This window comes from Mobula hypostoma, chromosome 22 (genome assembly GCF_963921235.1).
Source record: "Mobula hypostoma chromosome 22, sMobHyp1.1, whole genome shotgun sequence".
Lineage (NCBI taxonomy): Eukaryota > Metazoa > Chordata > Chondrichthyes > Myliobatiformes > Myliobatidae > Mobula > Mobula hypostoma.
In genome coordinates, this window is record NC_086118.1 from 2,384,191 (window position 1) to 2,396,788 (window position 12,598).

General features: G+C 44.6%; 1 protein-coding gene across 4 annotated transcripts in view; it reads left to right on the top strand.

The window, feature by feature from the left end:
• unc13d (unc-13 homolog D (C. elegans)) overlaps positions 1-12,598 on the top strand; it is a 197,824-nt gene that overhangs the window by 162,145 nt on the left and 23,081 nt on the right. For all 4 annotated transcript variants that reach the window (XM_063030886.1, XM_063030889.1, XM_063030887.1 and 1 more), the window contains 2 exons: positions 2,915-2,994; positions 10,939-11,044. In XM_063030886.1, the coding sequence (XP_062886956.1) occupies positions 2,915-2,994; positions 10,939-11,044 (186 nt within the window). The remainder of the gene's footprint in view (positions 1-2,914; positions 2,995-10,938; positions 11,045-12,598) is intronic.

Here is a 12,598-nt window from a genome sequence, read left to right on the forward strand (position 1 = left end):
GCCCTGGCCAATCAAAAACCTATCTATCTCTGTCTTAAATGCACCCAGTGACTTGACCTCCACAGCCGCTCATGGCAACAAATTTCACAGATTTACTACCCTCTGACTAAAGTAATTTCTCCGCATCTCAGTCTAAATGGACGTCCTTCAATCCTGAAGCCGTGCCCTATTGTCCTGTACTCCCCTATCATGGGAAATAACTTTGCCATATCTAAACTGTTCAGACCTTTTAACATTCGGAATGTTTCTATGAGATCCCCCTCATTCTCCTGAACTCCAGGGAATACAGCCCAAGAGCTGCCAGACATTCCTCTTACGGTAACCCTTTCATTCCTGGAATCATTCTTGTGAATCTTCTCTGAACCCTCTCCAATGTCAGTATATCCTTTCTAAAATGAGGAGCCCAAAACTGCACACAATACTCCAAGTGTGGTCTCACGAGTGCCTTATAGAGCCTCAACATCACATCCCTGCTCCTACATTCTATACCTCTAGAAATGAATGCCAACTTTGCATTCGCCTTCCTCACATCCGACTCAACCTGGAGGTTAACCTTTTGAATTCTTTCCCCATCTAAATAATAGCCTGCCCATTTATTTCTTTCACCAATGTGCGCCATACACTTTCCAACATTGTATTTCATTTGCCCATTCCCCTGAACTATCTAAGTCTCTCTGTAGGCTTTTTGTTTCCTCAACATTATCCGCTCCTCCACCTATCTTTTAGTATCACCAGAAAATTTAGCCACAAATCCATTAATACCGTAGTCCACATCATTGACATACATCGTAAAAAGCAGTGGTCCCAACACCAACCCCTGTGGAACTCCACTGGTAGCCGGCAGCCAGCCAGAATAGGATCCCTTTATTCCCACCCTCTGTTTTCTGCCGACCAGCCAATGCTCCACCTATGCTAGTAACTTCCCTGCAATTCCATGGGCTCTTATTTTGCTAAGCAGCCTTATGTGTGGCACCTTGTCAAAGGCCTTCTGAAAATCCAAGTACACCACATCTACTGCATCTCCTTTGTCTACCCTGCTTGTAATTTCCTCAAAGAATTGCAATGGGTTTGTCAGGCAGAATTTTCCTTTCAGGAAACCATGCTGGCTTTGGCCTATCTTGTCATGTGCCTCCAGGTACTCTGTAATCTCATCCCTAACAATCGATTCTAAAATGGGTATGGGCTGACAGAAGGGGAGCTTCTGATTTGAAGAACATTTTGTTGATTACACAAAAATACGGCAAATAAAATTTAATCCAGAGAACCTTGAGGTTGATTTGGGGGAAGTGAAACAAGGTAAAAAGTTATTCTGTGGAGGAAGAAGAGGAGGTGGGTGTTTGTCCACAGATCTTCAGAAGCAACAAAACTACACCAACATATCACTACCTGTCCACCAGCCAGTTCACCACCTCCTGCCACATTGGTCTAACCAGCCACCTCAGGATCCACCCAGAGTGCAATGAAAGGGAATCACCCTGCCCAAGGAGGAGAAAGAATGCAAAGGTTAAAAAGCCATGAAAAACTCTTTCTTTTATTAGCCAAGACAGAGAATAGAACAGCAGAGATTTCCTTCATGGACTGTGTAGAATGCTAGAAGGAGCATTGTGTGCGGTTCTGGTAACCACGTGATAGGCAGTGTGAGAGCACTGGGTTGATTACTGTTGAGATTTACGAGGATCACGTCAGGAATGGAAACTAGTTGCTGTGAGAAAAGATTGGATAAGCTTGGTTGTTTTTTTTTGGAAAAGGCAAGGTCAGTCCCCCTCTTGTCTTTGGTAATGTTTTGACCAAAATTTGCTTCCAGAGTCACATTTTTTTTTGTAAACAAATGTCCAGACAGTGTGTCATGTGGACCAGAACAACCTTCACCCCATTAGAGACACTGCACCTTCTATGCACTTTAAAAGGTTGAGGGGAGTGTGGGGAGAATAACAGGAACAGATAGCTGGGGTGGGGATTGCTCTGTAACCCAGCATGGCTCAAATGGCTGAATGGCTGTTTCTGTGCTGTGAGGAAATTACAGAACTTTCTTCCAACACTTTGTTTACATTTTACCTGAGACAAGACTTCAGTTGGGGTGTATAAAATTGTGAGGAGCCTAGATACAGTCAGACAGGAAGAACACTTTTCCTTTAGCTGAGGAATTAAAAATCAGCAGGCATTGATTTAAAGGAATTAGTAAGGATTAGAGGCGAGCTGAAGAAAATGACTTTCACCAAGGGAGGAGAGAGTACATGGATGTTCCGGACTCCCTGTTTGGAATGGTAGTGAAGGTAGCAAACCTCTCTGTATTTAAACAGTAGCTGGGTGTGGACTGCAAAGGCTGTGACCGCAGGATGAAGACCCAGTGCTGGAAAGTGCGTTAAGCTGGGGAGCTCTTTTTCCACATCGTCGACAAATGGGTTGAGTAGTCGTCACTTTTGTTAATCTCTGCACTTGTACATCAGTTGTTAGTGATACCAACGGAGTAGATTAGGTTTTATAAGTAGGAAAAACTTTGAGAATTTTTCTAATTGATACCCAAATTAGTAAAAGGTACTGTAGCGAAAAACAATTTCCCCCGGGATCAATAAAGTATGACTATGACTATGACTAGACTATGGGGGACAAAGACATCTGACCAAGACTTGGTTGTGTGGCTGACTGTACGTGTTAACATCCTATCCTACCTTCTCCATGTTTGTGTAATTAAAGCACATCTATTTCAACTCCAAATGTGGCATAAAAACAACACAAGCAACAAGCTGGAGGAACTCAGCAACTATGGAAAAATGTACAGTTGATGTTTCAGGCCATAGATGCTGCCTGGCCTGCTGAGCTCCTCCAGCATTTTGTGTGTGTTGCTCAGATTTCCAGCATCTGCAGATTTTCTCTTGATTGTGACATAAAAATACTTTTTTTTTAATCACTTTAGTTGATTGTGCCTTTGATGAGCTTTCTGGAGACTGAATTTGCATACATGGATACAAACCTGGTAAAAGAGAATTTTCAGAGGTAAGTTGCAGGTTCATTAAATCATCAGAAAACATTAGTCAATCTGAAATAAACTGCAGAAAGAATACGAATCATTCAGTGTCTGGGCAAAAAAAATACTAGTTGCTTAGTGCTAGCCCAGTTATTGAGTATATTCAAGGCAGATCAATGCATTTTGAGAAAATACAAATGAACAGGGTTGGGTGCATTTACTAAAATTGCTGCCTCCTAACCACAGGATCCTGGAATCCATATGCATTTCCTCCTAAATCCCAAAGAGCTGCAGTTTGGTGGGTTCATTGGCTATTGCAAATTGCCCTAGTGTATAGGTGAGGGGAAGGTCCTGGTGCAAGTTGATGGGAACGTGGGGAGGATATGCTGACATTGGGAATGTGGGGAGGGAGGATATGCTGACATTGGGAACGTGGGGAGGATATACTGACATTGGGAATGTGGGGAGGATATGCTGACATTGGGAATGTGGGGAGGGAGGATATGCTGACATTGGAAATGTGGGGAGGGAGGATATGCTGACATTGGGAACATGGGGAGGATATACTGATATTGGGAATGTGGGGAGGATATGCTGACAATGGGAATGTGGGGAGGGAGGATATACTGACATTGGGAATGTGGGGAGGATATGCTGACATTGGGAACTTGGGGAGAGAGGATATGCTGACATTGGGAATGTGGGGAGGGAGGATATGCTGACATTGGAAATGTGGGGAGGGAGGATATGCTGACATTGTGAACGTGGGGAGGATATGCTGACACTGGGAACGTGGGGAGGATATACTGACATTGGGAATGTGGGGAGGATATGCTGACATTGGGAACGTGGGGAGGGAGGATATGCTGACATTGGAAATGTGGGGAGGGAGGATATGCTGACATTGGGAACATGGGGAGGATATACTGACATTGGGAACGTGGGGAGGATATGCTGACATTGGGAATGTGGGGAGGGAGGATATACTGACATTGGGAACGTGGGGAGGATATACTGACATTGGGAATGTGGGGAGGATATACTGACATTGGGAACGTGGGGAGGATATGCTGACATTGGGAACGTGGGGAGGATATGCTGACATTGGGAATGTGGGGAGGGAGGATATACTGACATTGGGAACGTGGGGAGGATATGCTGACATTGGGAATGTGGGGAGGATATGCTGGCATTGGGAATGTGGGGAGGATATGCTGGCATTGGGAACGTGGGGAGGATTCAAAGATTCAAAAAATTTTATTGTCATTCTAACCATACATCAGCTCTGCAGGGCAGAATGAGACAGCGTTCCTCAGGGGCAGTGCAATCATAACATAACAAACACATCACTAAATAATAAACGTAAAAATAAATAGTAAAACACAACAGCCACATGTCAGTTAAATCAGTTATAAGTGTCCAGTGCAAGTTAAAAGTGTCCAAAGCAGAGTCAGGTGGAGCAGTTATTTAGCAGTCTGACTGCCTGTGGGAGGAAGCTGTTTAGTAGCCTTGTGGTTTTAGTTTTGATGCTCCTGTAACGTTTGCCTGATGGCAGAAGAACAAACAGTTCATGGAGAGGGTGTGAGGGATATACTGACATTGGGAATGTGGAGAGGATATGCCAACATTGGGAACGTGGGGAGGGAGGATATACTGGCATTGGGAACGTGGGGAGGGAGGATATGCTGTTATTGGGAAAGTGGGGAGGGAGGATATGCTGGCATTGGGAATGCGGGAGAATTTGCTGACATTCGTGGAACAGTGGCTGCCTGTTGATTGCCAGAGATTTGTTGTGCTAAAGGGCCTGTTTCTGAGCTGAATCTCTCTACCACTGTGGGTCAGTGAGGGGAAATTGTTGCTGAACTAACGGAAACACTGAACAGCAGGTTAGAATGGTTTACTCCTGCTTCACTTTCTTATGTTTGGTACTTAACTTGTGAAGAAGCACAGAATGAACCTCGGTAAACAGACACATCTAGAAACATCAATCAACTGCCCGTAACATACTAGAGCATCGGAGGCTGCTGTCAGGCAATCCAAGTGAGCAGAAAACCTGTGCAGGATCCTAATAACTACTTTAACAATATGGTGTGGCATTAACATGAACCAGTGTTTGTACTTGAAAAACCCAATGCAAGTTTTTAATGAATATTGTCTCCAGTTCACTAGCTGGAATTGATGACAGTCAATAAACTAACAGCAGTCCCAGTTGCTTATCTCTGTTCACCACTGACCCCTACATGATGTGCTGTGTACTAGCTATCAGGGTCTCTGCAACTTCCCCCAACCCTTAAACTATGGGTGTCTGTGCATCTTCAGTTCTGATCTCCAGGGCACGTTGTGCTTTTACTATTTCAATATTTGAGTAACCTTGTACATTTATTGGCTAACAGGAAAGACGTTGTCCCACAAGAGTAAGAAATTCTCCACAGCGATTAAATCTTGCGATGGGAGAATTTAAAATTTACTCTGCTGCGGATGTCTGGATAGAGCAGCTGTTTTATATAGTATATATAGCTGATATGGATTCTGTATTGAGTTGGAATTTATAGCGAAGCAGGGAGGAACGTTGTATATTTAATATTTCAGTAATATTTGAGTAATCTTGTACATATATTGGTTGATTTTTTGTTCGTTTAAACAACTATGGGTTAGATATAAACATACGTTACGTGCTTACGTCATTGCGCTATCACGTGATCTGTACGCGCCTCGCTTAAAGTAAAAACAAAGTTAAACCTGCATTCCCGGACTTCTGTCTTGCCTTTGAATTAATTTAATGTTTTGAAGTTACAAAACATAACAGGGTACCCTTGGTTTTCTTTGTTCTGACGTTGGTGACTATGTCTTTGCATTAAGTTCTGGTATGCCTCTTCCTTCAGCTTCTCTGCCTCTCCAGCTCCCTCACATCAAGATGGGTTTGTGTTTACTTGTTAATCCCCTCTGAAGGCTGATGTAAATGTTTAGGTTGAGTCCAAGATCTGATCCGCCGTGATGTTATCGAAAGCTTCTTAATGGTCGGCCCTCACCTTACGAGAGCATTGATGATGAAGGGTGTCAGCCCGAAACATTGATCTATTCCTCTTCATAGATACTGCCTGACTTTCTGAGTACCTCCAGCATTCTGTGTGTTGCTCAAGATTTCCGGCAACTGCAGAACCTCGTGTCTACATTTTGCTGACCCATTTCCCATTATAGTAAAGGAGACTTTTATCAAATAACGAGGGTTAATTTATCCCAATCGGATGGTTTAACTGCAGTGTTAAAGCTTGCAGATTCTTTAACATCTGGATAATTGCCAATAAGATCCACATGAAAAATGCCTGGTGTTTACAATGGTTTCAGCTACTGAAAGTCATCTGTCCGCCAGACCTGCCCAAAGTGTTTGCTTTGTATTATGTCACAGGGATGCAGCAAGCCCTTCAAAAAGGGTCGACATGGAGGTCCTTGGCCACACTTGTACCTACAGAGGACCTTGCTGATATAGACAGCATAACAAGTTTTGCTGCTCAGCTACAAGATATGAACTCTTCTAATGGACAAATATTCTTAATGGTGGGCTCCCACCCTTCGAGAGTATTAAAAGTTTACCAATCAAGGAGCAGGTTAGGTTACATGAAACAGTATAGTATGGGAACCAGCCTTTCGGCCCACAGTGGCTATCCTGAACATGATATCAATTCAACTCATCCCTTCTGTAAATCATATCTTAGAGGGTCACCTCAGAGGTTCTTTCTTGAGCCCAACGTACTGATGCAGTTGGGAAGATTCAGTAGAAGTTTAAGGGGATTTGGTATGTCTCCAAAGATTCTCTGGATTTCTACAGATGTAGCATGAAGGTTGCGTCACCATCTGGTATGGAGGTTCCGATGCACGGGATGGAAGTCTTAGTCAGTTCCTTCAGCGCATTAGCCTCCCCACCATCGAGAATATCTTCTCAAGGCAATGCCTCGTGAAGGCAGCATCCACAGTAATGACCCTCACCGTCCGGGACATGCCATCTTCACATTACTACCATCAGAAGAGGGGTACAGGAGCCTGAAGATGCCGAACATTTACCCCACCACATCCGATTTTTGAATGGCCCATGAGCCTCTGAAGGCCACCACAGTGCTTTGTCCTTTTACACAACGTACTTCCTTTCAGTTTTCTTATTGTAACTTCTATGTTTTGCGCTGTCCTACTGCTGTAAAACTAATTTCACAGCATGAAGATAAACCTGATTCTGATCATCAAAGTAAATTTATTATTAAAGTACATAAATGTCACCATATATGACCCTGAGATTAATTTTCTTGTTGACATGCTCAAATCTATATTAATAACTATAACAGAATCAATGAAATAATGAGGATTCCTTGAAGGTGAGTCCATAGGTTGTGGGAACGTTTCAATAATGGGGCAAGTGAAGTCATCCCATTTGGTTCCTGATAATCCCTGACGGCTGGGGGGTAATAATTGTTCCTGAACCTGGTGGTGAGTCCTGAGGCTCCTGTATCTTCTTCCTGATGGTAGGAACGAAAAGAGAATGTGTCCTGGGTGATGGGGGAACTTAATGATGGATGCTGCCTTCCAGTGACAACACTCTGTGTGTATGTGTTCAATGATGGGGAGGACTTTACCCATCCACTACTCTTTGTAGGGTTTTCCATTCAGGTACACTGGTGTTTCCATCGCAGGCTATGATGCAGCCAGTCAATATACCCTCCACTACACACCTATAGAAGTTAGTCGAAGTTTTAGATGTCATGCCAGATCTTCACAAACTCTGAAGAAAGTAGAGGTGCTGCTGTGTTTTATTTGATTCCTCCATTCCCTACATTTTTATGCGCCCGTCTAAAAGTTTGGAATGTCACTATTGTGTCTGCTTCCTCCACTGCCCTTGGAAGTACATTCCAGGCACTGCTGAAGTGACCCAGACCTGAAGCCGCAACTGTTTCTCTCTCCACAGATGTTTCTTGTCCTGCTGAGTAGTTCAAGCATTTCATATTTTATTTCAGATTTCCGGTATCTGCGATTTAAAAAAAATTCCATCAGTAGCTTACCTGCTCCAGCAGCAGATGCAGAGCCAGCAGTGAGTTGTGTTTCTTCTGATTAAACCAAAGACTGGCCTGGCCTTTGGAACTTTTCCTTCGTACATTGACGACTACATTGGTGCTGCTTCCTGCACCCATGCTGAGCTCGTCAATTTCATCGACTTTACTTCAAACTTCCACCCAGCCCTCAAATACACTTGGTCTATCTCGGACACTTCTCTCCCCTTTCCCGATGTCTCGGTCTCCATCTCTGGAGACAGACTGTCCACTGACATCTTCTACAAGCCCACTAACTCTCATAACTACCTCGACTATACCTCTTCCCACCCCGCCACATGCAAAAATGCCATTTCCTATTCCCAGTTCCTCCGTCTCCGCCGCATCTGCTCTGAGGATGAGGCTTTCCATTCCAGGGCATCTCAAATGTCCTCTTTCTTTAAGGATCGTGGTTTCCCTTCTGCTGTCATCAATGATGCCCTCACCCGCATCTCCTCCATTTCCCACACTTCGGCTCTCACCCCATCCTCCCGCCACCACAATAGGGACAGAGTTCCCCTTGTCCTCACCTACCACCCCACCAGCCTCCGGATCCAGCACATTATCCTCCGCAACTTCCGCCACCTTCAACAGGACCCCATCACTAAGCACATCTTTCCCTCTCCACCCATCTCCGCTTTCCGCAGGGATCGGTCCCTCCGCGACTCCCTCATCCGCACGTCCATCCCCACGGATCTCCCACCCGGCACTTATCCCTGTAAGCGCAAGTGCTACACCTGTCCCTACACCTCCTCTCTTGCCACCATTCAGGGCCCCAAACAGTCCTTCCAGGTGAGGCAACACTTCACTTTGGTGCGGCCTCCTCGGTGAAACCCAATGCAGATTGGGGGACCGCTTCATCGAGCACCTCCACTCCGTCCACCACAATAGACAGGATCTCCCAGTAACCACCCACTTCAACTCTGCTTCCCATTCCCATTCAGGTATGTCCATACATGGCCTCCTCTGCTGCCATGATGAGGCTAAACTCAGGTTGGAGGAGCAACACCTCATATACCATCTCGGTAGTCTCCAGCCCCTTGGTACGAACATAGAATTCTCCAACTTCCGGTAATTCCCTCCCCCTCCCTTCCTCTATCCCTATTTCACATCACCTCCCTCATAGTTCTGCCTCCTCCTACTACTGCGCATTGTTCTCCTGCCAATCACCTCCCTGTTTCCCCTCCCCCACCCCTTTGTCTTTCAAATTACTGTTTTTTTCAACTACCAGCATTCTTCAAACCCTCCCCAAAGTTCTTCCTTCAGTCCTGACGAAGGGTTTCGGCCCGAAACGTCGACTAATCTTTTCAACTGATGCTGACTGACCTGCTGAGTTCCTCCAGCACATTGTGACTGTTCCTTTGACAACAGCATCTGCAGATTATTTTGTGTTTAGCCCTGGATGTTATCTCTTCTCCTGAAGATCTGAAAGCACGTAGCACTAGGCTGCCAGAAAACTTGTGTCTCACTGTTAGTAAAACTAGTGAATAACCCCTATTACTGGAGTGACAAACAATAATAGTCATAGTCATACTTTATTGATCCTGGGGAAAATTGGTTTTCGTTACAGTTGCACCATAAATAATTAAATAGTAATAAAACCATAAATAATTAAATAGTAATATGTAAATTATGCCAGGAAATAAGTCCAGGACCAGCCTATTGGCTCAGGGTGTCTGACCCTCCAAGGGAGGAGTTGTAAAGTTTGATGGCCACAGGCAGGAATGACTTCCTATGACGCTCAGTGTTGCATCTCGGTGGAATGAGTCTCTGGCTGAATGTACTCCTGTGCCCAACCAGTACATTATGTAGTGGATGTAATCATGTAATGATAGACTTTTAGCAAAAAGGGCAAGTCCTGTTGTAACTTATGTATATTCATTGCTTTGCTATTAAAATACAAGTACGTCGAGTTCAACACTGACTAGCAAGTCCTGCGACACCGCTGGTGCCGAACTGTATCGGTCTCGACCGTTCCTTCAGCTTCGTGGAGAGCGGGGAGCCTGCTGCGAGGCAACAGCTTGCTCTCCGTATCGCATTTCCCTGGCTTGTGTATCACGTACATAGCTGGGATGCCACATCCGTGGTCGACCCCGGCTCACTTCACCTCAATGCACCATTGATCTGTATGCAAAGACAAGGTTTGTCCCTGCGCCTTGATACTTATGATAATAAACGAATTTACCACTTTGCACGGAATAGCATATGTGACATATGCTCGCTTGTTGGTGAAGGGGAATAAGCTGCTGTCGACCCAGCACCGAGCTGTCTTTGCAGGGCAGACATCTGCCTCAGCGGGGCACGGACTGGAGGCTCGGCTCGGCTCCACCAAAGCACAAAGACTCGGGATCGGGATGGCCTGGCTGCTGCTCCCATGGAAACAGACCTGTAGCGTCAACAGAGCGAGTAGGTCGAGCCGAAGAAGAATCTTCTAAAGTGTCTTTTAAATTTAGCATCTGCAATGTATTTAGCCTTAGCACGTTCCTTTTGTGCCGTAAACAACTGCTTGCCATGGGCAATTAACATTTAATTAGGTTGTCAGTTTATGACTGGTGATTTGAATAGGTGGCAATTACTGTCAGCAGACGAGTTTGTAGTAGGAAATTTTGGGCAAGATTTAAGCAGATTTGCCAAAGGTAGTGGATTTGGAACATGCAAAATGAAATGCAGGAGGAAGTCAACATCTGTTGAGGGACAGTGACAAGAGGTTCTGCAGATGCTGGAAATCGGAGCAACACACACAAAATGCAGGAGGAACTCAGAGGGCCAGGGCAGCGTCTATGCAAAAGAGTAAATTCTAGATTTAAAGGACATGAATGACAATTACTCATTATAATACGGTTTTACTGGGTTCTGTGCTATACTATTCTCAGCATCTGCTGATTTTTGCTATTTTTACAGCCTTCTAGGTTTCCTTTGGACACACATAATTGATGTCATCAGCTTAACGTCAAATCATTGTGGGGTTTCTCAGGAATTTTATTCAAGGTTGAGCTACACTCTGCAGGTGAGTCTGGCTTACAGCAAGTGCCATGGTGAGGTATGGGGTCCTGTTGCTGCAAAGACTGTCTCCAGGGTGGAAACATGTTCACAAACTGTTACCACCTTGTTATGCGGTAGGTGCATTGAAGGCTGGAGCTCCCCCCACATCTGGGGGAGTCTCCAGCAGCAGCCAGAGAATACAATTTGTACTTTGCTACGGTTCCCCTCCAGAGAATGGGATTTTATATATTCATGCCTTGTAGCGTTAACGTTTTCTGAAGGTATTAACTTCCATCAAAATGTTATTATCTTCTGTGTGATGAAGTTCTGTTTCATGTTCCCCTTGTACTCCAAACTTCTTGTAGCCTGTGGAATTGGAATCCTTCCCTCTTTGGGGAATTTTGAATTCTCATCCATAATGTATGGCTCAGTGAGATATCCTTAGCTGCCAGTTCTTTCTTCCTGTGATGGAGTGAATATACTTGAACCATGCCCCATTCAGATTGCCTTCTGATGAACCAGATTAAGGGATAGTTTCAGCCAAGTGATTTTCCTCAGTGTCCAACAGTATCTAAAACTATCCAGTCATGCGAAATAGAACAGTACTTTACACAAACTGACTGAATCATCATCAAAAGACACCTTAATCCATTTGTTAAATACGACATTGTGTTTATTCCCAGCTCCCAGACATCGTTGTTTAGTGGCATTTGGGTTGAAGGAGTGTCTGTTCTTTTTTTATTTGCACTTTTTAAAAAAGGAGGGAGAGAGAAACCGGGGTATTATAGACCGGTTAGCCTAACTTCGGTGGTGGGGAAACTGCTGGAGTCAGTTATCAAGGATGTGATAACAGCACATTTGGAAAGCGGTGAAATCATCGGACAAAGTCAGCATGGATTTGTGAAAGGAAAATCATGTCTGACGAATCTCATAGAATTTTTTGAGGATGTAACTAGTAGAGTGGATGGGGAGAACCAGTGGATGTGGTCTATCTGGATTTTCAAAAGGCTTTTGACAAGGTCCCACACAGGAGATTAGTGTGCAAACTTAAAGCACACGGTATTGGGGGTAAGGTATTGGTGTGGGTGGAGAATTGGTTAGCAGACAGGAAGCAAAGAGTGGGAATAAACGGGACCTTTTCAGAATGGCAGGCGGTGACTAGTGGGGTACTGCAAGGCTCAGTGCTGGGACCCCAGTTGTTTACAATATTTATTAATGACTTGGATGAGAGAATTAAATGCAGTATCTCCAAGTTTGCGGATGACACGAAGCTGGGCGGCAGTGTTAGCAGTGAAGAGGATGCTAAGAGGATGCAGGGTGACTTGGATAGGTTGAGTGAGTGGGCAAATTCATGGCAGATGCAATTTAGTGTGGATAAATGTGAAGTTATCCACTTTGGTGGCAAAAATAGGAAAACAGATTATTATCTGAATGGTGGCCGATTAGGAAAAGGGGAGGTGCAATGAGACCTGGGTGTCATTATACACCAGTCATTGAAAGTGGGCATGCAGGTACAGCAGGTGGTGAAAAAGGCAAATGGTATGCTGGCATTTATAGCGAGAGGATTCGAGTACAGGAG